The sequence below is a fragment of the Hippoglossus hippoglossus genome, chromosome 14 (assembly GCF_009819705.1).
Source record: "Hippoglossus hippoglossus isolate fHipHip1 chromosome 14, fHipHip1.pri, whole genome shotgun sequence".
NCBI lineage: Eukaryota > Metazoa > Chordata > Actinopteri > Pleuronectiformes > Pleuronectidae > Hippoglossus > Hippoglossus hippoglossus.
In genome coordinates this window covers 13940464-13967582 of record NC_047164.1, presented here as the reverse complement: position 1 = coordinate 13967582, position 27119 = coordinate 13940464, and the positions used below count along the sequence as shown (strand labels likewise).

The 27119-nt window shown below is 39.6% G+C and overlaps 3 protein-coding genes across 9 annotated transcripts; 2 read left to right on the top strand and 1 right to left on the bottom strand.

Moving 5' to 3' along the window:
• spag7 (sperm associated antigen 7) lies at positions 1–4578 on the top strand. The gene is made up of 7 exons (XM_034606538.1): positions 1–155; positions 1845–1912; positions 2036–2124; positions 2228–2312; positions 2423–2512; positions 2950–3103; positions 3453–4578. The coding sequence occupies exons 1-7, from the start codon at positions 71–73 to the stop codon at positions 3566–3568; spliced, it is 687 nt and encodes a 228-aa protein (XP_034462429.1). The 5' UTR covers positions 1–70; the 3' UTR covers positions 3569–4578.
• A 401-nt stretch (positions 4579–4979) lies between these two features.
• Positions 4980–11657, top strand: chrdl2 (chordin-like 2). Its single transcript, XM_034606527.1, has 11 exons — positions 4980–5095; positions 6199–6311; positions 6400–6493; positions 6595–6740; positions 8126–8219; positions 8825–8886; positions 9338–9506; positions 9631–9819; positions 9907–10080; positions 10794–10886; positions 10977–11657. Exons 1-11 carry the CDS (start codon positions 5029–5031, stop codon positions 11108–11110), a joined length of 1335 nt encoding a protein of 444 aa, XP_034462418.1. The 5' UTR covers positions 4980–5028; the 3' UTR covers positions 11111–11657.
• xrra1 (X-ray radiation resistance associated 1) lies at positions 7367–27103 on the bottom strand. Of its 7 annotated transcripts, none has more exons than XM_034606535.1 (11): positions 22689–22948; positions 22526–22603; positions 22352–22445; positions 22144–22262; positions 21903–22043; positions 21292–21421; positions 21038–21153; positions 20805–20910; positions 19155–19646; positions 9087–9090; positions 7367–7378 (listed from the first exon to the last, which is right to left on the bottom strand). In XM_034606535.1, exons 3-9 carry the CDS (start codon positions 22422–22424, stop codon positions 19462–19464), a joined length of 870 nt encoding a protein of 289 aa, XP_034462426.1. In that variant the 5' UTR covers positions 22425–22445; positions 22526–22603; positions 22689–22948; the 3' UTR covers positions 7367–7378; positions 9087–9090; positions 19155–19461. The 7 variants fall into 7 exon arrangements, with proteins under 7 accessions (XP_034462426.1, XP_034462425.1, XP_034462427.1 ...); XM_034606530.1 differs by lacking the exons at positions 7367–7378; positions 9087–9090; positions 19155–19646; ... (3 more) ...; positions 21903–22043; positions 22144–22262 and adding exons at positions 23346–23450; positions 24692–24825; positions 25339–25436; ... (2 more) ...; positions 25868–26016; positions 26962–27103 and having other exon boundaries at positions 22354–22445; positions 22689–22744; positions 22847–22962; XM_034606533.1 differs by lacking the exons at positions 7367–7378; positions 9087–9090; positions 19155–19646; ... (3 more) ...; positions 21903–22043; positions 22144–22262 and adding exons at positions 23346–23450; positions 24692–24825; positions 25339–25436; ... (2 more) ...; positions 25868–26016; positions 26962–27103 and having other exon boundaries at positions 22354–22445; positions 22689–22741; positions 22847–22962.
• Between the last annotated feature and the right edge of the window lie 16 nt (positions 27104–27119).

Genomic DNA, 27119 nt, shown 5'->3' with positions numbered 1-27119 from the left:
CGTGCTCGTGTGCGCATGCGCAGCTCGAACAGCTGCAGCCCACAACAACAGTCTGCTCTATCGTTCCAAGATGGCGGACCTCCTCGGTTCGATCCTAAGCTCGATGGAGAAGCCTCCGACTGTCGGCGACAAGGAGAGCCGACGAAAGGCTCGAGGTACATAGTGTGTTCCCTGAATAACGACCAGTGTTGCGGTAGTTTGAAACTGTTGCCATGGCCGTGATATGAGGCTCCGGAGTGTGTTGAATACGGACCGGACAGGAGGGGGCACGTTCTGCTGCTGCCACTGGGTCAAGTCAACTGCTCCGGGTTCATGTCCCGCAGGGCAGAGGGTAGAGTCTGGAGCACAGGCAGCTGCCGGTGGTGAAACACTGTAAACAAACCGCACCGGTGATGTGTAGAAATCGAGCTGTGTGTTTACCAGCCGAACTGTAACCTGAACTCAGCCTTATTTAACCCGGTTCACTGTGGAGGGTTCAAAACAGGGGAACACGTGTGACCCGCTGCAGCCTCCTCCTGGATGTCCCCTGAGGGGACAGGTCGCTCCTCAGCAGCGGCTGCCCTCCGCACACCAGCCTCCTCTGAGCCACGATTTGTCCCAATCCCGATCAGTGATGTACAAATTAAGTCACTGATCAGACCTAAGCTAATCTGCTAACTAGCTCTGGCCACAGGGAATTAATCATCGACAGAAAACACGAGTGTGTAAAAAATATAAGTGAATGCTAGGAATCTAAATAAAAACATATATATATATATATATATATATAATTCATAGCTTTTGTCATTTGTAGTCATAAAAAAACAAAAGATAAACGATGATTTTGAAAGGTTCCTTAGGGCTTTTTCACAGCAGCCATTTTGACCTGAGACAGCAGGTAAACACAGATGTTACTAATCACATGTACTTTAATACAACAGAACCTCCATTGATTCATTACTATACTTTACTACTATATTCATTCATTACAAACACCTCTGTTTATCGACTATTTCAACCACCGGCTCCTGTGAAAAAGGTCTGTGGCTCCATTTTTATTTATCAAAAACTGCAATAACCCCAAATTGTTATATGGCACCAAGAAAATATTAGAAACTAGGAATTCTTCACAATATTGACAATAGGACTGACTGTAGTATTATGACAAATAAACAACTTTTCAGTTTTTAGACTTAGCCATAAAATGGCTGAGATGAAAAGCTGTGCCTGACCCAATATAATGATTGACAGATCAAATCAGCTGATATGAGCTTTACACAGACTTATTGGTATATTTATGTTTGCAGATATGTGCTGAAATGAAAACTTTTAGAGAGTAAACAATGCATAAAAGAGGTGCTCTTAAGAAATAATCTAGATTTTTCTCATTCAAATTGGACATAGTTGGTTATATTTGTGTTAAGTTTTGGTTTTCAACTTTAAAATATCAATCTTTAAATTTCTAAGCATTCAAAAGTTAGTATAACACATTTTCCCTCCAAAAATATCGGCATGGGCACTGGCCCTCAAAAATCCCATTTTGCTCAGGTTTCAATCTAATGTAGCCAAATCAATTTCCTTAAGGGTTGTTAATATGCTTATCAATAAAATATTAGAGGATGTGCCCACTTAGACAGATTAAAAAAAATAAAAGGATTAGAGTCGCTCTGTGCTCCAGACCTGAATGATCCGAAAACGTTGTGGGAAGGATATCTGTCTCTTTAGAAGCCATTTTGTGAATTCAGTCTTTAAAAATACAATTAGGCCGGTTGTGGCTGTAAGACTCCATGAGCGGTGTTTACAAAACAAACCATTACTGCTATTGGACGTAAACAAACCTCAACTTTAACCTCTGCTGTTTTCAGAGCAAGCCGCAAGACTCAAGAAGATGGAGGAACATGAGAAAAGAAAGAAAGCAGAGTTCAGGAAAAAGGTAAGAGTCTATGTGTCACATCTAATGCAGACTGAATTTAGCTCTGACACGAAGCTGCTCTGCCCTGGCTTCATCACTGTTACTATTCCTCACAGACTTTGTTCTCCCTTATTTCTTGATAAGATGGAGAAAGAAGTGTCGGAATTCATCCAGGACAGTAAACAACAGAACCGAAAGTACAACCCTATGGGGAAAATTGAAAGGAGTATATTGTAAGTAGTAGTCAGTGCATAAAATATACACTTTAGGGCAAAAGATGGTGTTTTTGTCACATGTTCACAACTGTTTCACATTTATTATCTTCCTACCTCGTAGGCACGATGTTTCCGAAGTGGCTGGACTGACTTCTTTTTCCTTCGGGGAGGACGAGGAGAGTCGTTATGTCATGCTTTTCAAGAAGGTCTGAATACTTATTAGTGTTTGGTATTTTAATAAACCTGACTGTCAGGCTCAAGTTACAAAAAAACAGTGTGTAGTAATTTGGCTGTTTTCAACCTTGTGCCGTGGCAGGAGTTTGCGCCATCAGATGAGGAGCTGGACGCTTATCGCAAAGGAGAGGAGTGGGATCCCAAACTCGCAGAGCAACGACGAAAACTAAAAGTAAGACTGGATGCTCACTCTTTGTATTTACACAGGTATTATGGTCTGTCTAGGGGACAGTATTGAATAGCAATAAAATTAGCTATTGGCAAGACACCCTGCACCTCTGGCTTCATTTTGTTGTCGTGCAAGTATTTAATTCTTATCAATGTAGATAAATAAACACCGGGAAATATTTGTTACAATATAAATATCCCATAATCTTCTTACATTCACACCTACACTACATTGGAAAGCAGACAGGTTCTAGCTTTATGAGAAAATTACCAACAAATTGAAATATATTTGGATGTTGCAGAATAACAGGGAAACCTGCCATAATGTAGAAACATGTACAGTCACACAGGGAGAAAACGTATCCAGAGAGGCACCAGTTCCTTCATAGATACACAAAGAAACACAAACACAAGACATGTTGTGTTATTGTCAAATTACAGGAGCAAGCCGCACTGGAAGTTGAAGCTTCCAGTGAGACGAAGAAGACAGAGGTTCCTAACTCCAACTACAGAGACAAGTACGTTCACCTGATCGGCACCTCGGCTGCGAAGGATGCGGCGCATACTCTAGAGGCAAACAGCACTTACGGCTGTGGTGAGTACATCACTTAATCAGTTACATTGATCTGTTTCATACGTCCAGAAGTGTAAAAAATGGTTTATTCTAAAACTGTAGCGTCCTACAATGTGGCCAGGGCGCATTTGCTTTCACACCGATACAAGCAAGGTGGTCACATGTGTTCACCTCCGAATGTCTGAGTGATCAGATCGCAGATGCGACCTCAATATGTCTTGGGTGCGTAGTCACCAGTACTTTCACTTGTGATCAGATCACTCGAGACAGATGTTGACACCAGGTCCGACCGTGGTCATAGAAACACTGTACAGCTCTGCCTCCACCCCTCTTTTCATTTACTCACCACATTTGTCATTTTCTCTCCCAGTACCTGTGGCCAACAAGAGGGACACTCGCTCCATAGAGGAAGCCATGAATGCGATCAGAGCAAAGAAACGTCAGAAGCGAGAGGACGACACAGGGGAACACAGCAGCACAACTTGAGTCTCCACTGTTCCTGAATTGTCTACTGTCGTGTGGGTGTGTGTGGGCGCATCAGTGCGTCTGTTTGAACACTCTTAATTCATGCTGTAAAATAATATCCTTCTCTCCAGACATTTTAAAGTTTAATTATTATGACAGGCAGCAAATATAGTATGTTTGCCACTCTTTTACTGAGTCTGTGCTGAAACCATGAAATCCTGTGTAATTGGAAATTGCTTGGGTGTGTCTGATCCAGGAAGTGGATCACTCTACGTTTGTTTAACGATTTCTCGTGACATTTTAGTGTCTGTTGTCAAGCCTCTCACACATGATAGGATCCCATATAATAGGAACGTTTTTGACTTACAAAATACTACAACTGGATAAAAACATCTGATATCTTCATGCATGATTTTTAAAAAACGTAAGGCTTTATAGATAGACAGTCAAGAGCGTGATCAACATTTTTAGTCCTGTAGTGACATTTTAATAACTAAAAGTATTTCCAGTTTTGAGCTTTGTCAGGACCTGATGACGCTTTGAAAACAAGGTTTTAGGCAAAGCATGACGGAAAAGTCCCACGGACAGTGTTCCAAATATGCAGTACAGTTTTTAAAAGGGGAACAGCAACGTCATCCATTGATCCGTTTTTGTGTCTTTTCTTCTTTTTTTTCTTTGACCGTAACCTGTTGTGAAATTTTAAAGTTGGATACAAGCCTTTCCTCCATCATTACAGGAGCCCCATTTTAGAAAATACTGCTGTGGGTTTTAGGAATCTGATTGTTTCTCTCCATCTGCACTGACTGTGAATCAAACCGTTTAGTTAAAGGCTTTATTATCGAGCAATGCAATGTCTTGCAATAGGCAACATCGCAGGGAGCGGGCATTGCCAGACTCCTTGTTGGGATATGGGTCATTAGGTTTTACTGTCTTTTTGTTTGTCGAGGGGTTCTTGGCATCTTGATGTCTATTTTAACATGGTTGCACTGTTTTATCCCCAATGTGTGTCAATAAACAGTATTATACCTGTGCCTGGATGTTGCCTTCATTTCTGCACAGCCGAATCTTTCCATTTCAGCTCTCCATTGATTTAAAAAAATAAATAAAAGGGTAGGAAACATAAGCAGACACTAAATTAAATGGATAACATGACTTGTTTTTTTTTATAAATGCACTCACTTCTCTGTATATAAAATATGTTATCAATACACTATTATTAAATCTGACAGTCAGTTTTCGACGAACAGGTAAAAGTGGATTTGTTGGTTTTATTAGGTCACGTCTATTTTAAGGCCCTGCTTCACTTCACAGTCATCCCTCTGCCTGTCCAGATGTTGTGGCGCCTCTGTCCTGAAGGAGGCGCCAGAGATCAACAGAGAAATACCGAGTTTTTTTTTTTAAATCCCTGCTGTTTCTCACTGTCCTGCAGAAACATATTTATTGCGCACAGGAGAGCGAGTCGCGCACATGTAAAAAAAAAAATGAAGGCCATGCTTTTGCTCCTCTTCATCATTTGGTTTGCAGATGCAGAGCTGAAACCCAGGAAAGGTGAGTCCAGACCCTGCTCATGATCTTTCTCTCTCCTCTGGCATCAAACGTTCGGGCTTAAAATAAGAGAAAAGCTTGAGAAATTGTGAGTGAAGTTAAGGACAGCTTTGTCGGACTTTGCCAAGAAGATGATCTCATACTTTAACATTTAACATCCTCTGTTGTTCTAAACACAGCTTTGGTGTTTTGTGTAAAATGTTGTCTGGTCATAGAAGCATTTAAAAGTGGAACCCTGAAGTCTGTTTGTCTGAACAGTCACAGGGCCAGTGGTGGGATGTAACTACGTACCAGTAACTTTCGTTTCTGTACTTAAGTACATATTTCATGTATCTGTACTTTACTTTAGAAGATTTATTATCACATTCTTTCCACCTTTTATAGCAGCAAGTATTTTTGTTTGTTTGTTTTAACATTAATCAATAATGAGAGGGTAACTGGTCCACTGATCCAGTCAGAGTATTCAAGTAGATAAGTTAATGTGGTACCTTTACTTTTGATATTAGTTATTTATTTATACGTATTTTTAATAGCAGGTAATACTTACAAAATTTTATTCAAGAGGAAAATGAATATGGTACTTTCAATATTTTAAGTATATTTAATAGCAAGTAGTACTTACTCACTTTTGTTCAAGTAGAACAGTTAATATGGTACTTTTACTTTTAATATTTTTAAATATATTTAGTTGTAAGTAGTGCTTACTCCTTTCTACTCATGTAGAACAGTTAATGTGGTACTTTTACTTTTAATATTTTCAGTATATCATATAGCAAGTACTATTTACTAGCTTTTACTCAAGTAGAACAGTTAATGTGGTACTTTTACTTTTTATTTGTTTAAGTGCATTTGAAAGCAAGTGCTAACTGTAACTTACAGTTAATGTTGTAGTTTGTTTGAGTACTTACTCCAGCACTGCATTAACCTCAAGTCAGATCAGTTGTATTTGTAGTTGTGCATGTTTTTCCCTCTTCAGTTTTAAATACTTAGAGCTGATTGTTGACAAAATGACAAATGTTTAGTCAGATTAGTTCCCATGTAAATGCTTCTGTTTATTTGCACCACATGTGCCTCAATAGCTCGTCTGTCTCATCTCTGACACGCAGGCTCTGCGGTGGTATGTACTTTTAAAGACAAGACGTTCAGCCCAGGAGACAGCTGGCATCCCTATCTGGAGCCATTTGGATTTATGTTCTGCATGCGCTGCATCTGCACTGAGGTAACTGCTGATGTTTCAGTTTCTGTAATAGTGGTTTAGAGGTGGGTTGGTATCCCTGTGCTAGTAAACTGGTGCTGTTCTCTCTCAGATAGGCCACGTGAAATGTAACACAATCAAGTGCCCGGCTCTGTCCTGTGAGAACCCAGTGGCTGTGCCTCAGCAGTGTTGTCCAAGGTGCACAGGTAGGTCTCCCCACACCTCTCCAGGCTTTTTGACAGAATCAATTTCTCATCTTTGCGACTTCAAACTCTAATCATCTGTGTGTGTGATGTGCTCTCCTCAGACGGGCCCAGGATCCCTGCAGGCCTGAGAGCATCAGTGAAGTCCTGCAGGCACAATGGGAGTATTTATCAGCCGGGGGAAACCTTCACCAAGGTCGACCTCTTTCCATCCAAGCAGAGCAACCAGTGTGCCATGTGCTCATGCTCCGTAAGTAACAGACTGCTTTCGTTTACAGTCAGGCTGTGATTTATTGATCATATCTCGAATGCAGATAGTAAATAAGAAACTTGTGGTCTGAAGTTTTTAACCCTACATTCTCTCTCTTGTTCTCAAAGCAGATTTATCATGTAAACTTTACACACTTAAATTAAATGAAACAAAAAGAATCATCAAGATCCATTAATTTATTAGTCTGTGAGAAATCAATACAAATGTTGAAAAACAATGTTAAAGAAAGTGGAAAAGAATCTCTGGCTCTGCCCCCTGATCTGGATCCACAGTAACATTCAATGTTTTTTTTTTCTGATAACACATCCCTCCTGCAGTTTTAGCCAAATCCTTTTGACAGACAGACAAACAAACGCAGATGAAAACATAACAAATCTTCAGGTTTGTTTGCAAGAAAAAGTTTTCTGACTGAAAATTCATGGATTTGTCACGAACCTACTTTGATTTATATTTGCTCTTTGCATCTTAAACAACTCAAACCTATTCAGGAACATACCAGCACAGCTTTAAATGTCTAAAACCAAACAGGAAAACAAACATTTTTAAATATTAGCTGTGATAAAATTAAAACTTTTAAAGATTACTACATATGCACGAAGAGCATCTCTGCGCACAAACTTACTCCTACTAATGATGTGCAGTCAAAGTAGACATGCGTTGTTGTATCCCATGTATTTCTAAATACTGCAGCCGGTGAAAGCATCTTGCTTTGGTTTGCGTGTTGGCTTGGCGTGTTTGTGACTGTCGCCAGAGAACAGATGAACGTCTTCACATATATATAACAAAAGGCAGATACTGTAAAAGACGTGGAGCCAAAGTTGAAATCTCCCTGGACTTGTCATGATGCGAGGAGGTCATTTTATGAGTTGATAAGTGGTGTTCATTAACACACGTTTCTACGTTTCCAAGGAGACAAAACATGAACATAAACTCAACAAAAGGACTTGTAAACATTTTAGAACAGTACAAATTATGTTTGTCTTGATATTTATTTTATTTATCTCTCTGTAATAACGTTTAGAGCTCAGCTGACTCTGTTGTTCAGGCCTTCACAGATCTCTGAGCTTTTGAGAGAGTCTGTGAGAATTGTTACTTTGACACTAGTTTCTCCGATAACGGGGAAAAAGCTGATTGTGATTTACTGCAGTTTTACAATAAATGCCCTGAGATGCCCTGAGGTGGTTCAGGTAGTAAAGCAGAAAGTCCATTATTCATAGAGCTGCTGGTTCGTGTGTCCTATGTTCCTTACTTGTTTCCAATGAGCCGGACAGCACCTCGCATTCAATCTTCAGCCTCACCTCACCTTCAGCACATACTTGGACAATGTAAAAGATGAGTAATTCTCCCTTCTCCTCTTTCCTCAGAATGGAAACATCTTCTGTGCTCTGAAAACGTGCCAACCAATCACCTGTTCCTCTCCAGTGTCAGTTCCAGATACCTGCTGTTTGGTGTGTAAAGGTAGTCGAACTCCAAGCGCCGAGCAGACAAAATGTCTTTACTCTGTTTCCAACCTGGAACAATAATCGCTTTTAGGAATTTGAACTGCGGGTCAGGGCTGAGCTTTTGAAAGAATGTTTTGATTTTTTCTGATACTGATATATATGAAAAAAAATGCAGAGTTAAACTTAATAATAAAATTAGTTTTGTGTAGATGTAATGAAGTAAATACGATTATTTCGTGAAATATCACACTATGATCTTTTCATTATGGTAACATTCCACTCGGCCCAACAGTCCCCTCATGAAACCATATTTAAATTCACTAGATCCTGATTTTCATTTTGATCTGCACTAAATATCAGTTCCCTAAAGGTGCCAGGTTTCCCCCCCCAGAGTTCTTCCCTGACCCATTCCACATTCTTCCACCAAGGTTCTTAATAATCCATCCTGTAGTTTTTGTGTCATCCTGCTAACAAACAAACAAATGGACAGGGGTGAAAACATAACCTTGGCTCAGGTAATAACATATAAATACAGCCCAACCACAATGTAGATGAACCATTATGTTTTTCTGTGGCAATTACAGTCTCCTCATAGGAGGTTTGTGCTTTTATTTCCTTTAGATCACGGCACCAGTGGGTCCTCATCGGCTGAGGATGGAAACCAGCAGCTGAACAGAGGCGTCGTATGTCCTTATTTTATGTTTCATAAAAGTAAAATATCATTGATGTTGCTTTCACATGGAGCTTAAACTTAAAACATGTTTAAATGAAGGTAGTAAAGAGGTGCAGTTGCACTTGAATCACAGGACTTGGGTTCAAGTGTCACAGTGAAGTGTCATTGAACGTGTTGAGGAGGGGGCTGATCTCTACTGACCCTGACCACTGACCTCCCTGTGCAAAGGGGAGAGGAAAACTATTATTTTCCATTGAATACTGCTGGGATCATTTGTTCAACCTGGCATCGCATTATTCTGATTCATGCTGTGATCAATAAATACTAACACTTACCCTCAAGATCCACAGAGCAGTTGTCTTATGAATCAGACTGAACTACTGTATGTTGCTTTATTTGAAATGCTTATAGCTGAATTGAGGAAAGATAACTGCGTCTTGATATTTCTTTGTTTTCAAAAGAGGCACTCAGTCGACCAGTGTCCTGCAGAGCCGAGCAAGGTGCGGTCCGACCGTGCCACTGCACCCAGGGTCAGGACTTCTCCCAGAGGCCTGATCCTGAGTAAACTCAACCTCAAAGGGGCTTCAGAGACCACTGTGAAGATTCTGTTGCAGAGGAAACAACAAAGAGGTGAGACTTTGTCAAAACAGAGCGATCCTTTATAGGTGTTTGATTTTTATGGACATCTTCCTCGCAACGTTTACGATCGTTCCCATATGCAGCCCAACGCTCAGATGTTTTCCATTTCTCTCAGCGTGTTTATACAATGGCAAGACGTACTCTCATGGAGACATGTGGCACCCAGTTTTGGGGAGGGTCCTGGAATGCATCCTGTGCACTTGTACTGATGGCCTCCAGGACTGCAAACGCATCACGTGTCCCAGCCAGTATCCATGCCAACATCCCATGAAGTCAGCGGGAAAGTGCTGCAAGACTTGTCCAGGTAGAAAACGTGACTCGTTGCATAATGGACCATTTATGATGTTGATCGGCTGTATCCACACAACCTGTGTTTTTTTTCTCTCCTCAGAGACCAAAGCTGAAAGTAACCGCACCCAGTGTTATCCTGGATTTAAAAACAGCGTCTTGGTGTATAAAGTCGAATCATCTCTGAGACTCGACTCGTCCAGCGCAGTCAGGATCATCGCTGCTGAGAGAAAGAGAACTGCTGAAGTTGAAGTGCAAGCATGGAAGACGGACGAAGGTACCGCCAACACTGCTGGGAGCTATGTTACAGGAGAAAATGGCATATTGACTTTTTAGCAAAGTTTGATGAGAAGATCAGTGATCCTCTCATATCTGTCCATCTATCTACTAATTCCACACATCACCGAGAACTGTGTTGAATTTGGTGCGAGTCCAATAAAATTTGAATAAACAAGCGGCCACCGCTGTGTAGCAGCAGCGGCAGATGGGACTCATCAACTTAAGTGATGAAGATCGTGACAACAGGGACGTTCACGACAATGGCAACGACAACTTATTCTCCAGTTTGGATAAACAGGGGAACAGCTCTTTGTGCAGCAGCGGTGGCTTCAGATTCCTGCAGTCTGTCTTTATTTATCACTGCAGGTCACTTTTCCAGTTTCAGAAAGAACACTGCAACCAGCATCAAACAAACAGCCCATTCCAAACAGGCAGGTTTACAACAGGTTTTGCACTCGTTCAATACTAAGCTAGAGCCAGCAGCTGGTTAGCTTAGCTTAGCATAGAACCAAAGGAAAACAGAGCCATGACAGAGGTTTCTGTTTTTGCTAAGCTAAGCTAACCCCTTATATCCTGATAGTGACATCAATTATCTCATGTGACTCATGAAAAAAGTACTTTCCAAAATGCCCCCAAAAAATTACTTTAAGACAAACGTTGCAGCATTGTTTGATTCTAACCTGTTGTATTTATTTGTTTTCATTTATACAGGTGTTTTGAAAATATTGGATATTGGTGACACTCAAAGAAAACACATCATGGATCATCCAGAAAATTACACAATGCTCACGACGCTCGATGAAGGTTTGTTGAAAAAGGATTTCATGATGCATTTGTATGTTTGTATGTTTGTTAGATGTGATTGTTTTTTATGTTTATTGACTTATTTTTCAGACACATGGAGTAAATTTAAAGAGGAGGGAGGAAACCTGACGAAAGCTCCTCAGACCACGATTTGTGAAGACGGGATTCGGGAGGTGATGACGTTCATAAACCCCGCTCAGACTGAAGGCCTGTGCTCACCCTGATACACACTCTTTGTGTCGATGCTCCACATAAGCACATGGTTGATATACATACTTCCTGTCATGCATGTTGCACTTGGATCCTGAATCCTTCCCTTTGTAATGGTGGAGATTCTAGTTATGATATTGTTGCTCATCAGTTAATTCAGACATCATTGTGCATCATGTTTGAACCATCGCATATTTGCATTATTTGATTATTAGGTTGCAAAACTATGGGTATTGCCAAATTCTGATATATTTAAATATATATATTTAAAGAATAATGTCCTAATATTATGAGAATTAAGTCGTAATTTAATGAGAAAACTTTAGAAAAATGTTTATCTCATTGTCACTTAAAAAAATTCTCCACATTCCTTGTGTTAACACAGTCTGATCTTCTGATATTCCCCTTCTTTGACATTTAGTCTAAGATTACGACTTTAGTCTCGAAATATTTTGACTTTATTCTCATAATATTGCGGCTTTATTCTTGTAATATAACAATTTTACTCTCGAAATCTTGAAAATGTCCCCCTTTAAGTGGCCCTAATACTCTGTCATGTAAAACACAGGCTACAACTGTTCCGCCTCCACCTGTAATAATTCAATATGTTGGGAGACAAAATGCAACAAAAGGTGAAGTGAACGTGGAGACAGCCTCCGTCTCCAGCTCTGAGTCTGTAGTTTGAGACTTTGAGGACATTTAGGGATCAGTATTTTTTTCAAACAAACCCTTTACTTAAACATATAAATATAATTTGTATTTCAGAATATGCGGGGCAAGCTGCCATGTACTGATTGGAATGTAAAGGGTTTATTAAAGGATGTATGATCAACATACTGTATTTATTGTAAATATTGAGGGTTTTTTGGCACCTTATTTAAAGCGTTTTGGTTCTTGTATGATTTCTGTATATACAGTACATTTGTGTGGTTGAATGTTTTTCCCCTTTGCATGAAGTAGCAAGAGGCATCGCATTGTGGTAAATGCACAGTTTTATCCAAACAGTGGTTTATTATCACAGCCTAATGACATCTTACAACTCCACATACCAGAACTATTTCAATTTTAAGTGGCCATTGTTGATGTAGCTGAATTCACTCTGTACCCCCCTGCTCACAATTTTAACCCATAAAGTTTTTTCTGTGTTTTACACCAGTCAGCAGCTTTTGTCTGATTTATTTCTGGTTGTAGCTTTCATGTTTAAATGTTGCATGCACTGGAACCAATTGTCCTTGTGCGACAGTGAGAATGTGTATTTGAAACAAGCTTAAGATGTGACTCAGAGCTCACAGTTGTTTTCAAAGCATTGTATAAAAATGATGCTGATTCAACTCTGATCCGCATGCCAGGCAACAGCGGACGCCATCATCGCCCCCAGGGCTTCAGTTAATGGAGCTCCGGAAGGCCGGATAAACTGTGTTCCCGCTGGAGATGAAATGTTATCAGAGACGTGAAAATCAAAAGCAGAAGTTGAAACTCCCTTCAACCTCCCAAACAAACACACACGTAATGTTTGCCCAGCACCAGTATTTCCCCCAAAATGTCTTGTTATTTGTTATTAGGTATATAATACCATAATCAGACGATGGTCCACGTGACTGGTTTCCTCTGTCTCGCTCCCAGTGTTCACTCACAAAACGTGAGAGTTTTACTGCCCTGAAACAGCTGGTCTTTACGTGATTTTATTATACGACAAGGTTATTCATTATTCAGGATGGCACGTAGGAGCAGTTGAAGCTGTTGAAGTACTGCAAGAAACAAACAATTTAACTTGTATTTGCATTAGCAAATCAGCGCTCCCCACTTCCTGTTCTGTGCCTTGTCGAGTTGCAAAACAGCAACAGCCTCAAATCCATTCAACTGGCACGTTATTTATTGTCAAGGTCAATCTAACATTTTACTATTTATACATTTGACTTGAATTACCCTTTCTAACTGTTGAGAACCTCAGGGTTAAAATGTTGGTCAGCCAATGTTAAAGCTGCTATTATCAATATATTCACATTAACATAGAATCACATGTATGTGAAAGGTCTTTGTTTTAGTGATAAATTCACAGAGTTATAGAGCTCCGTAGTGTTTTTAGCCACAGTAGCAGAAGTCTTAGCAAAAAGCTCTAAAAACTCACTGGTTATCAAGCAGCAAAGTTAGCTACTAGCTAGCAGCTAAAGAGCCAGATATTTGTGTCAGGAGTTGGTGGAGACCATAAACTGAGCTAAAAGAGAGAGAATATTTGACTTAGATTCACCAGATGGTTCAGAATGATGTCTCCAAATTAATGAATCTGTATCTTCTGGATGTGTGACTGGCAACTTGACATTGACAAAACAATATATTGCTTTTCCCCCCAAATACTATTAATTGCAAAAATATGGAAGGGCAATTTGCAAATATGCATGTGTCCCTCTCTTGTCTGAGGTTTCTCCAATTCTCCAAATCACAACATGATGAAAAACACATCTTCGGTTAAACGTTTGACTTGCTGTGGTAGGGATTACGCTCTTGTAAACATGGTTTGTGCTGATGGATCTAAAAGTAGGTCAAGAAACTCAACAACATCTGTATTTCCAAAACGTAAGAGAAAAGGAAGAAGCCTGAACGATACTTATTAAGTAGTTAGGTTTCACTAAAAACACATTTATACGTTCAAATAACATCCCAGTAGTCAAATAACCTGCTTGTGGAAAGGTTTGTTGAAGTTTTCTGTCCGCAGGCCCGTTTGATCAACAGGTGTCAAATTATCCCTGTGGTTCCCATGACTCAGTCGGTGGACTGAGCGGGTGCTTCGGAACAATATCGCTTCCCTCCTCTGTGAACTCCCGACGTGCTCCCTCCGTCCCCTCCCCGTCCACAATGACTCATTGTGTTTCTTTCACACTTTGCAGCCAGACAGCTCTGTCCGTCGCTCCCCGAGGGCATGAAACAATATTTTGAAACAAACGCGCTTCCCCCCTGCACGCCTTCATTACTCGCACAAATATTTTTGTGTGCGCTGCCGGACCTGACAGTTTACAACAGCCTTAGTTGTCCAAAGTGGTCGTTCCAGTCAAAAGGGCGCGAAGGAGGGGTGTTCTACTTCCCCGCTGCCAACATAAATTAGTGATTAACATTTTCACGTTGTCAGTTTCCCATGCAGGTCATTAAACGATGGATATTAAATGTTCTGGTTTTTATTTTTCAACTAACAATGTTGTATCTGGCTGTGTATTTCTTTTATATTTGTCATTTTTTTAAATGGAATTTCCGCTCTGTCCACATTTTTAAATTCGTCTCACGGGCCAATTCTGCTATGCATGCTTACTCTTGGCTCTGGCAATGGTAACAGCTGGGGGCAGTCAGTAGGTATAAATCAAGCAGCCGCTCGGCTCTCTGTGCATGTGCACTCCACCCTGCTGCCACTGTAGCCCAGATTCAGTCAGAAGTGAAGAAAATGTCAAAGGGTCACGACTCAGCTCAGGATGGGAGGCACCTCTCAGCCATTATTATGATATTAACAACTCTCTTTTGCTTTTCTCCCTCCTCTGCATGTCAAGTTCTTTGTGACTGGGTCAGGGAACATCAATCCGTTCATGCATGCCACAGAAAAGACCTTGAAATGGTTCTTTTTGCTGCTTTCATCTCTGTGTTGTGTTACGTTATTTAGTGAAACATTAAGTTAAATAATTACAGAGTTGTAAAAAAAAAAATCATTATTGTTCATGATTCAACACAGAAAAATGTAATTTACTTCTTTTTCACTTGGCAAAAACACATGACATCTGATTCTCTGATGTAAAATTGGACAAAATTCGATTCTTGGGACACCATCTGCAGCCACTGCAGTGAAACACTCACTCATAGTCCACGTTTGAAGATACAGAATCAATTCATGCATGCTACAGAAAAGACTCTGAAATGAATCAGATTCGGTTTTTGCAGCTTTCCAGTGATCACAGTCTTTTTTGGGGCTGAACTTATTTCTAAAGACAAAGCATCCTCATCTGCTGCGGCGAGAGGCTCCTCGCCACATGTGTACAGTGTTTGTGAACAACTGAAGCATTGCAAATCCATCAGGCAGCCTTTTGGTTCAAAGCGAGCCAAGTTGTGTTAAGTTAATTAAGTCTGATAGACGTGTTTGCTTTCATAGCTGATTAAGGTGCTCGGCGGAACCCCTGAGTTTATACTTCATCAAAATGCTTCCACAATCTATCAAAGGCTCTGTTTTTTTACACCCTCGCCCCCTCATTAATTAAGTTGGCCCTGATCACTTTAGCCGGCGACTGGCCCCTCGCCAGGAAAACATGGACAATACCGGGGGTACGTGTCGCGAGCACTTTGGTCTTCGTCCCCTCGTCCCGAGCGGCTCGGCTGAAAGGTGAAAATTTGAAACACTTGCTTGTGACGACTGTAAACTATTAACGACAGACCACAGTGAGGTGTATTGTTTCGCAAAGTAAAATAAAGACCTGCAACTACTTTACAGCTATAATCTGTAATTATTAATAATGGCCTCTTTTCAGATGTCAGCCAGAGTATCCGAGGGCCGGGTCCAGGATTACATGATAATTGTGTTACAGTTCAATTGTCCATCAAAAGAAATAATGAATAGGTCCAGTCTGCAGTGAACTCATTTGGCACTGGAGTAATGAGGAGTGTTCATGAGGTATTCAGGCCTGTTCTTCCTGAGCCAAATCTGGTGTCTGAATCTCCACAGGGTTATTCTCAAAGCTTAACTGTTGGCCCTCAACGCGAGAGTCAAACAAATCTTACCCAAACATTTCTCAGGCTTGATTTCGGTGATGACTGCTCCAGATGTGAACACGCACCGCCTTCAAATATACATGATAAAAAACATATACAGGAGATGTGTGTAAGCAACGAACCTGTCTAACACAGGTCTGACATGGTCCACGGATGCTTTTCCTCATCCTGTCTTTTGTTATTTTTGCTTTTGGACTCAGTGTCCGGCTCTGCTGCCAGACGCCGTTATATCAGAGAGCACGGATAAAATGTGTTTTCAGTTAATAACTCACCTCATCAGTTCTTCATGGTAGGAGCAAAGGAGGTTAAAGAGGAAAAGCACAACTGAGCCTTTTTGTTTGTCCGTTTATTCCGTGTGCATTAACGGGTCCAATAAAAATAAATAAAGAGACATGGGTTTCTATTGGCTTCACTCTGAAACATGAAGTAACTGTAGCTTTGTGCTTTATAAAAATCACACTTCTGGAGTAATTTCCCATATCTGGAGGACATATGTGTCGATTGTGTAATTATGTTCAAAGTAGAAGCGATTTTTCACATTAGTGGACTGTTTTCACTTGTTTAACATGCACGCCTCCATGAGGTCAGTCAGTGTAAATCACCAGGATCAGCAGGGCAGAAAGCAAAGGTGATGTTTACAAAGCAGACAAAGACATAACGCCTTGGCTGAGATAAGTAACACAAAGCCCTTAAGGAGAACAATTTTACACACAAAGTTAGTTCGTTTACTGGCTATACGGAATAATGTTATCTAACTAAAACCAGCAGATATACTGATTATAACAGTATCATGTGTCCTGGTGCTGGATGGAGCTGGGAAAAAAAAACATTGATGATGTCATAGTGATGTCATCAGGGTTACCCCGGCTCGGTGTTAGACGTGACAAATTCATAACAGAAAGCCTGTGACCCGGGGTGTGGCGTGTTAATACAACATGTACCAGACAGGGAGGTTCTGATGAGAGGTTGCATTGTGGGAAAGTCCAGAAGTATCCAATGTTTTTGAAACTTGAACTACGCATTAAAAGTCAGGATTATTTAAAAATATATCTCTCTAGCACTTTATGTACGACACAAAATCAGTTGCTCTGTTTGATGATTTTTGATGATGGTGTTTCGCTCTTGATGATGATGATGATGATGATTTTACATCAACAACTGTTTACACAGGTTTTGTGTGATTATAAAATAAAAAATTAAAGATGTATAATACACATCTGACTGCTGTATAATTGTCATTGTCACATATATAAAGTAAATTCAACTCTTCCCACAGTACTAACTTAAAACTGTGCTGACCATGGACTGTATATAAAAATGGACGGTGCATCTCCACTTCCTCCCACTGTCCCGAAGTGAAGCTAAAATACCCTGAATACAAACGCTGCCATGTTGCTCATTTGGAGCCAGTCAGCCACAGTAGCCTGGTTCCGCCGATAGAAACACTCTTATCAGGTTTCACTATGTTTTTAAAGCATGAAATAACTTATTAAAACCAGACTTACTGATACCTAAAATAACAGAAACCATCTTTAAGAAAATAAATTTGAGTGTACTGTGACTTTTAAGTTTAGTCCACGCTCCATCTGACTAACATGGAGGAGGCGGGGTTTATGACCCATACTGCAGCCAGCCACCAGGTGGACGCTTTGGCTTCACTTTTGGGAACAGTCATGTCGTCCACCTTTAAAAACAGTAGCGTCCATGGTGCTGACAGATTGTAGCATTTGATTGTGCAGCCTACAGATCACCTAATCAGAATCATCAGGGAATCTCAAGTTGTATATTTGTAATTCTGAGCCTATTTGAAGAGAAAGGTAGTGGTGAGAGTATGAGATGAGAACTGATGCTTGTCGGCTATTAAAAAGATAATGCAAGATAGGAGCTGGGGGCTAAGGGGGTTTTATTAGTTTATGGTGCTTATTTGTAGTTTATCTAAAACGTTGATATAAGCTAACATATCAACTTATTCTAATATTATGAACATTGGCATCTGAGAAATAACAGTTTCTGATTCGTTACTCAAGAGTCTTGTGAGGCCACATTCCCGCCTTGAACAGTCTGTACAAAAGAGGTTAGAGATGAGGTCAGTGAGTGCCTTCTGTCTGCATGGATTACATTAGTGGTTACTCTGACTGATCACTGTTAGTGGAAAAACCAACATGTACAACAAACTCTTTCACAACCTCGGTACGTGTCCACTTCCAGCATGAAAACGCTGCACTCGTGCAACGTGTGAGTGCTTTAAGTACGAATCATTATCACTTCACATTCACAGCTTTGAAAGCAGCTTTCCTGTCAGAAGTTAATTCGTACCAGGACTCACTGGCTGGAGAACAGCCTCCAACTAAATTCTCTGAAAGGCCTTTACTTGAGTTTCACTAGAGTCTGGGTAGAGCAGTAAAAGTATCGTGGTTAACAGAAAAAAAAAACTCAGACAGAGACTGACTGGCCAGGTGTTTGCCCACTGAGAGTTTCCAGGACCTGAATGTCTTCACCAGAGCGAACGGCCTCTTTTACATGTTGCTGTGACTTTATGTTTATTTCTTCTTTTGGATATTCTGATATCTGATTTTCAAATTGCATGACAACCAAATAAGTGCTTTCAGTTGTGCTTGTGTCTTTATACAAATAGCCAGTTTCATTTTGGTTCGGTTATTGTAATAATTCTAAACAAAATATTTGATATTGGGTCTTCAATGTCGATGAGAACTAGTCTTATCATTACTTTCATATATGGCTGTATTAATATATATATTAGAAATTAATCATTAGCTTTGAAACTATTTTAAAGGTAATATATCTGAAAATATTTAGATAATAAATTTATATATAAATTTAAATGACATTTGAAATTAAATAAAAATTAAATTTTTTATTATTTCAAAAATAAAACATGAAATATGTCACAGGATGACAGTGCACAGATTCCATCGGGTTGCTTGAAACAATATGCAATGCATTATTTATTTACCATTTAATAGACACAGAAGCAGGGAAATATTCACAGATGAAGGTAATAAAGTCGAATCTCGCATGACAGCATCTTCACAGCACCTATTGATTTATTTCACCTGGGCTGAACTCGCATTCCACATCTGCGAGCGGCGCCGAAGACAAATAATTGGAATCATATGAAGGACCGAAGCATGAAATCAAACGAGGAATGAACAACGAAAACAAACAAAGAAACATGACTCCAAATGAAAAAAGAAACATTGAGCTTGTTGGAACGTCATGTAAACATATCAACCAGTGCTGTAATAAGACATGATCGTGTGAGCTGAAAATCTGACTGAGCTGCTGAGGTCTGTTCACAAACAACTGCTCGACTCAGTGCTCTGGAGCCTGCCTGATGGAAATGAAATAATGACCGAACATATATGAATCATACAATTATATATGTCTGATACGTATAAACAAACCAGGAGATATGAGATAGTAAATCTATTGATTATCTTTATCTTGCAGAGTATAAATATTCTCCAGATGGTTTCAAAACATTGTACATACTACATGCCTGTCATAGTATTAATGAGATGGAGATTTCAGTTCCTCACACACCAGGTCTACACCGCCATCAGCAATGCAGGAAGAAAAGTGCATCGTAACATCTGAACATGAATTAGAGCGTCTGACCAGGTGGGGGTGGAGCTTCATGAAGGTCGGTGTTTCTGTCAGACTCAACGCTGGCTAGTTGTTCAATGCTTTTCTTGTGCAGCATCTTGTACTTTGTCTTCATGTCCCTCAGCAGCGATAACACTTCCTTATGTTCTTGCTTGTTAACACGTGTGCCATCTATGGCATTGCCTGTGTGGAGAAAAATTAGAATTACCCCCCCTGCGGTTGTATGTCTCCTCCAACGAGGGCAATTTCAGTCTAGATACTTTTTTTCCAGACTCATATGAGGTCACTGTGACCTTTGAACACTGAAATCAAATCATTTAAAGGTTCAGTGTGTGAAATTTAGTGACATCTAGTGGTGAAGTTTCATGTTGCAGCTGAATACCTCTCAAGGTACCTCTTTCATGTTTGAAATACCTTCCAAACATGAAAGAGAACCTGTGGTAGCCTTCAGTTGTCATAGAAACTCAAAAGGTGTTTAGTTTGTCCAGTCTGGGCTACTGTAAAAAACATGGCAGCCTCTGTAAAGAGGACCCGCTCCCTGTATATATAAAGTATTAAAATATAAAGGGCCCATTCTAGGGTATAGAAAACAACAATCCTTACAATTTAGATGAAACACACTAGTGAAAACATCACTAGGATTATTTTATATTTAATTTCAGCTAATAGATAATCTTCACCTAAATCTTACACACTGAACCTTTAATCTTTGGGTCCAAGTGACAACTGGTCTAAAATCAAATAAATTCCATTAAGGCAGACTTGAGATAATATGTTCAAGAGGCTAAAAATATGTGTCGTGACCTTGACCTTTGACCACCAAATGCTAATTTGTTTATCCATGCCTCTAAATGAACATTTGAACCAAATTTGTGAGGTCACAGTGACCTTGACCTTTGACCAGCGAAACCTAATCAATTCATCCTCGTGTCCGAATGAACTTTGGACCAAATTTGAAGAAATTCCCTCAAGTTATTCTTGGGAAATCAGGTTCAGAGGAATGAGAGAGACATACCACCTGGGAACATATTCCCTCCGGCCATGAACTATCACTGACACGGAGCCATAAACATAAAGAAAGAAAGGCGTCGGTTCATGAAAGGTCAACTCGAATAACTTGAATAACATTTTTAAAACTAACAATTTAGTAGCACTTAAAATGGCACTTACTTATAGCACTTTGTAGTTTAGCTTTTTTGAAGAAATTGTACTTTCTCTATTCTTGTTGTTCTGGGTTTGTACCCTCATGGTTGAATGCACTTATTGTAAGTCGCTTTGGATAAAAGCGTCAGCTAAATGTAATGTAATGTAACTCAGGGGATGTATCGGAAATGTTCTTACTCAGGGCGAGTTCTCTTATCGTTGTACTCTCTCTGATTTCCTTGAGCATTTCATCCACCCTCTCTGCCGGCTGCTTCGCTGGTTTCAGAGGTGGAAGATCTTTTATCTGTGCACAGAAATGTTATTTTTTAAAGTCACACTGGTCCAAACATCTCCTTGTTATTTACAGTTGTTGTTACAATTTGACGGTAACATTGATCGAAAGGGAATTTTGTGAAGCACGAATATCAAACCCTTCTCTCTTTCTCTCTGTGTGGCATCTGGATGCTATCAGATTTTGGTTTTGAGTCTCTGTAAACATTGAGAGTTTTCAGTGTGTGTTCCAGCATCCGAACAGCTGTTTGAATTCCTGTTGACAGAAAAAAAAAAAAAAAAAAAGCATGAATCTTCCTCTTCACTGTGGAGCCATTGTATGGTCAACCCCCTCAGGGCTTGATGAACATGTACAGAAAATAAACAGCTGCAGGTGACACTATACAGGCCTCACCAACGGGCTCCACCTCACCAGGGTTTGGTTTCGCGTCCATCAACGTTTGGTAATGGTGGAATTTTTCAGGAACGGTGGCGTCCTCGTTCTCCGCCGTCTCTTTTTCATCCAATTTAGAAACGTCTGCTGCCTGATTTTGAAATAACATTCAGTAAAGACACAAAGAAAGTGGAAACCCCATAACACACACACTCTGCGACAATGGGTGCTCACTGTTGATTTATCTTGGGCTCGCTATTGCGTGCGAGAGATGAAACAATCAAACTAATATAAATCTAAGCAGTGGGGGATCTTAAAGGCTTTCTGAATTGAGAGGACCCCCCCCCCCCCCCCATCTCTTTCTCTTCATCTGTCTGTCTCTCTCTCTCTCTCTCTCGCGCTCTCTGTTCTTCCCCTCCATGACCTGGTTCGTCTGGATTTTGTTTTATCGTGTTTTTTCAATCACTGCTATGCTCTTTGGTTTCACTGTTTCTATGTTTATGTCCGATTTAAACGGCAATATGAAATAAGAAATTGTGAAGGCGCTACTCTAACATGCATTGCTGTAGAATTCATATTTTTAGAAACAACAGGAGTTGTGTGAAAATCAAGGCCACCGGACATGTGCATACCTGAGTGACAAAGAAGTTATCAGTGTTTTCTGTGAGGGGGCCGTCTTCGTTGTTCTTTCCCTCAAACTCTGATGTTTTCTTTACAGTTTCCTCGTCCATCAGCAAGTGTTTCTTTGACACCTTTGGGATTCTTTCTTCCACCTGCGATACGAGAATGTCCAAAAAGATGCATTTTAAAATAACTGTTCAACTTTCATACTGTGATTTAGACAGTATTCACTATGTAGAACACATGTCCAACCTTCCATTTTGGATCAGTGGACACTTTCAGTGGCATCTTCACAACTTCTCGTGTCTCTTTACGCTTTATTGTTATCCCCAGTCTCTCCTGGAGGTAGTAGGTCAGTAAGGGAGGGTCTCCTGTGTCCAGACAAAGACATGGAGGAGATTTTAGCGATTCAAAATCCAAAACTTCTTTTAAAAACGATTTGTTGATAGAGGAGAATTACCGCTTCTGTGTGTGGTCAGAGGGTTGGAGCGAATATCGATTTCACGAAGCATGGGGAAAAAAGCGGCGGCCATCAGTGCTTCCTCCTCTGCAATCTGACGACAAAACACTGATGAGACACATGAAATATTTCTTTTTAAATTGTGGAGTGATTTATGTGAAATAGGAGACGCACTTTGTTGTCAGATAAATTGAGGAACTGAAGCTCTGGTAGTGGCAAACTGGATCCTTTGCAGAGCTCCTACAGGTTTTCCTTGTGAAGGACCACACACGGGTTTTAAATGCAGGCTATAAAAACACGATGAAACATCTCAAACACCAACTGCAGAATGAATTACCTGTGAGATTCTCTCGACAGATTCATCGTTGTTGGGGTCTGGCTCAGTGTGAGCTGCTTTGAAGAGAGTTTTTACAGCAGATGTTGCAGAAACTCTGACATGCAGGCCGATTATTAAATCATTTACTTAATGACATCAAGCAGATTCTTAGCAATTACCAGGTTCGTCTTCCCCGGGTTCCTTTTCAGAAATGGATGCAGGTTCTAAAGGCCCCGTTGGTTGCATGTATGGGATTTCAGAAATGCGGTTCCCCTGTAGATTTAAATACTTTAACCTGTAAGTGACAATTGAAAAACAAATTCATATTTTTGAAATGGTTCTTCAGAGATTTAGTCATGTATTTCCATTGCAACAGATGAATAGAAAAGAAGAATAGACTAATTTGATGCAGCAAAGGCCAAAATAGATATTTTTTACATATATATTCCTGCAATCTGTTACGATGTGTCTCTACATTGTACTTGTCACATAAACAAATCAATATAAAAAGAAACACTGGATCCTACGATTCCCAAAATAAGTATATTGGTTTTTCAGGTCTAAACCGTCATTAGATGATGTTATAAACTATTGTATGTTTAGACAACGACTTGGTGCAATGTCGATTTAAGTAAGATTTGGTAACAGAAAATATGAAATATAAAACCACATAATGACCTTTTCAGGTTTCTGAGACTGTTGAAGACTCCAGAGGAAAGTTTGTTGTCATCAAGCGTCAGAACTTCCAGAGCTTTAAACTGTGAGTCTTCTTCTGCAGCTGACCTGCACACACAAAAGAAAATAGTGAAATTAACCAATGTCTCAGAGTCTATACATGAACATGAGCTAATAAACAGTGAAAGTAATAAATGATGCAGTTGAAGTCATAAAGATACTTTAACATGATTGCATGTGTGTGTGTTTCCTGCTTGACTTTATATACGAGGCTGTGGAGCAGGTGTTTTAAACGTCTTTATGTTTTCTTCACCAGGATCAGGAGTGAGAATCTGGAACATGTGTACGCCACCTTCTGGTTAATTTGAAAACTGTTTCAAATGCATCTTGAATTTTTGTGAATTTTCTGTAATGAAACTGTTTTGACATTAAGTACATTAATGCACTGATCAAGTTAAAACATATTACAAAATAAATGTGCATGTAAATAATCTAAATAATAATACATGATTTATATATAATATATAAAAATGTAATGTACAACATTGCCAATTGATGTCTGGTAATTATGATTAGATAAAAAGATATCAGCATAACAAATATGAAACATTTGCATCATTATGTGTTAAAAAAGTTAGAAAATATTACTATTCATTCTTGCTTATAAATTGTAATCACAAAGACTTGGTAAAACATAATCAACATATTGTTTCATGTGTGCTGCCTGCTTGAGATGTTTTATGTAGTAATATAATAAAGAAGCCTGGAGGCAGTGTCGGACCGTAGTCGGAGAATTCAATCATTTTGATGTGGAAAATATGTTTTCGTTGTGCCAGCTTCTCCGTGACTCATGTCAGAGTTTTTCAAAAATAGCTTTTCTGTGGAAAGTCGGCTTTTTGTCGAACTACACAATGCAGTGATTGACAGAACTGACCTGCGTGTGAAGATGGGATCAAAAAACAAAACTCGCCCACACATGCTAATTACCTCCATCTACGAGGCCATGTTCTCACCTTTGTCTCTTGGTTGGAATGTTTGTTTGTTCCTTTTTCCCTTTATTCTTCTAAGAGCCAGACAGACGTGTGGGATCGTCTGGCCTCGATGGGGCTATGTGCTCGACTATGTGTCATTCTAGTTTAATCAATCAATTTGCATTTTTGACATTTTTCCCAGATCAAATGAGCAAATACTGTTTCAAAGGATGTGGATTCCTTTGTGTTAATGTAGATTTTTAGCTAAATTTACATCAAAATGTATAAAAGCAAAAAGAGCTAATTAATTAACTGGTTGTCTGACCATAGACGAGCATGTTTTTCATAAGTAATAAGAATGCTAGTTAGTCTACTAACAGCTGAGTGGATCCCAGATCAGGAGGAAGATGATGAAGCTGATTTCCAGTCAGATGAAGCACTTTTAGACGAGGAAGACGACCGATGGAAACAACATCGTCAGCTGACAGACTGTTGTAGGATAAATCCAAAACCTGAGGATTTCAATAAATAACAAAGATAAACATAACCATGGAGGAGTTATAGTGACGAGCTCCCAGCAGTTTAAACATGAGGAATGTTACAGACACTTATACATTTTTTACATCGGCTCCTGATCTGTCCTGCACTAAAACAACTTAATTATGAATTTGACCTTCCCTCCTTCAGAATAAACTTGGTTTAATCATCAAACAGGCTCAAACTTTGAAATTATATTTTGAAATGCAGGATGTAGCATCAGTAGAGATTGAATTTGCTGTACATGGTTCCTTTGTTTGTCACCAGATCAGAGAAAAGCTCTGAAAGAACTGGAGTTGTGAGAGAAGCTGAAAACGAGCAGAGGGAGCGGCGCAAAGAAAATGAAATCATGTGGGATGGAAGTAAAAGACTCTCCAGTTCTTGTTGGGATTGAAAAGTGAGGTCAAGTTGTGTATTGATGCAGTGACTATCTATTATACAACTGTATGTAATGGTTTATTTAATATGTATAGTATCAGTCATCTCACCTGGAGATGAGGGAAGTCAGAGGCATCAAACGTCATGTTGTGAATCCCGTTTACCGACAGATTGAGTTCTCGTAAAGACACGAAACTGCTGAAAGACCCTGTAGAGAAATAATTCAGGAACTTTTGACTCTTTTCCAAAAGAGGATTTTACACAGGGTTTGCATGATGTGTAAAAACAATCACCTAAAGACAGGAGGTTGACAGAGGCATCGATATAAGCTACGCTATCGAACATCTTGAGATCTTCAGGCTTCACCTGAGCACATAAAGGAAAATATATATATAGTCCATCTCCTCCACAGACGACCAAATAATTTGAACTAAAATGTGAAATGTGTCTCTTACAGAATCCAGCTCCTGTTCACTGATGTGAACGGTGCACAGCTCAGATGGTTTCTCCACACAATGTAACCGCAGCTGCAAAGGAAAAGTGACATTTGTAATTATTTGAGATCGGCCTGAGGACAACTTATCGTGCTACATTTAGTCAAATAGGCAATTTTCACATTGGTAGAGTTCAGTGACTTACGAGGAACGGTCCATTTAACGTGTGACCGTGAGGAGCATCAGTCACTGCAATGTTCTCATGTTCTTTATGAGTCTCTTTAATCCGTCTGTGCACGTGACTGTAACTCTGCTCCTCTGCCTTCCTGTAAGCCACAAGCCAGTGTCCACCACCTGCAAGGGAAACAAAACTGAATAAATAATGTCAGCAGATGTTGTTTGGAGATTCAAAAATACAAACACTCCAGTAACTAATAATTATTCTCTTTATAGATTAATTTGCAGGTAATTTTCTTATTAATACCGTAACCTGCTTTAAAAGAAGTTGCTGCCTGCATTTAATCATTAATGAGACATTATAATGGTTTGTAACGTGTTTGTTTATACTGTTTCTATACTTTACATTTTTGTAATGCTTCTGTACTTTTATGCAGTTGAATGACTGCGTATGATGATGATGTGCTTTTGCATTTTGTCTGTAAAATATGATAAAATAGGGATCATAATTCTGATTGATTTTTTCAGATTGAGAGGCTGTGAAGCTAAGAATATTTTGGCATTTTCTCAGATAGTTAATTGATGATCAAAATAGATGCAGATTGATGTTCTGCCCTTAGTTAATCCACTCAAAGTGTCAAATACACAATGTATGGAATTGCTGTACAGACTGAGCAAAGCTAAGAATGCATATGATTCATAACATGTGCACTTGATCAGATGTTTAGAAGTCATCTCATATAAACTAATATGTTTGAATCCGCAGTCTGTGGATGCTGCACATTATCAAACCCTTACAGAAGTGATCTCCAGTGTCGGCCTGAACTGTGTTGAATTGAGAAACCCATTACTCTTTATTAATGCTGTGTATCTGCACACATGATGTTTGGTGGCCTCTGAGTATAAGTGTCATATTGTAGGAAGATTTTCAACAACCTGACTGACGACACAAAGGTTGTTGATCCTACTGTGAAGCAGTAACAATGAGTCATTATTTTAGTATACTAACCTGCAGGCCTACTCTTTTGTGACGCTGCCATTGTGCTGATATTCCCATGCAGCCTGACGATATAAACCAGTTCTTTTTCATGCATTATCTCCTTTAAATTGAATCTAACCCACCGTCCTTCCTTCGATGGAGCAATGACCGAGCAGGGAAACATTTGGTTGCATGTCTCTGTCCATCCTCCAGTTTACAGGACGCAGCAGTCATCTTGAATTCTCATCTAAATCCATTTATCTGGAGCAAAGAAAAGTAAACTTTTTATAACGCTTGTTAG

Bases quoted from the DNA above. Each gene is read 5' to 3' on its own strand.
- spag7 (XM_034606538.1), top strand. From the start codon at position 71: ATGGCGGACCTCCTCGGTTCGATCCTAAGCTCGATGGAGAAGCCTCCG. The intron at 2,125-2,227 runs GTAAGTAGTAGT...CCTACCTCGTAG, and splicing joins AAAATTGAAAGGAGTATATT to GCACGATGTTTCCGAAGTGG. The intron at 3,104-3,452 runs GTGAGTACATCA...TTTCTCTCCCAG, and splicing joins AAACAGCACTTACGGCTGTG to TACCTGTGGCCAACAAGAGG.
- chrdl2 (XM_034606527.1), top strand. From the start codon at position 5,029: ATGAAGGCCATGCTTTTGCTCCTCTTCATCATTTGGTTTGCAGATGCA. The intron at 8,220-8,824 runs GTAGTCGAACTC...TATTTCCTTTAG, and splicing joins CTGCTGTTTGGTGTGTAAAG to ATCACGGCACCAGTGGGTCC. The intron at 9,507-9,630 runs GTGAGACTTTGT...CATTTCTCTCAG, and splicing joins GCAGAGGAAACAACAAAGAG to CGTGTTTATACAATGGCAAG.
- xrra1 (XM_034606530.1), bottom strand. From the start codon at position 27,052: ATGACTGCTGCGTCCTGTAAACTGGAGGATGGACAGAGACATGCAACC. The intron at 26,017-26,961 runs GTGGGTTAGATT...TTTCCCTTGCAG, and splicing joins GCTCCATCGAAGGAAGGACG to GTGGTGGACACTGGCTTGTG. The intron at 25,756-25,867 runs GTAAGTCACTGA...TTTCCTTTGCAG, and splicing joins CGTTAAATGGACCGTTCCTC to CTGCGGTTACATTGTGTGGA.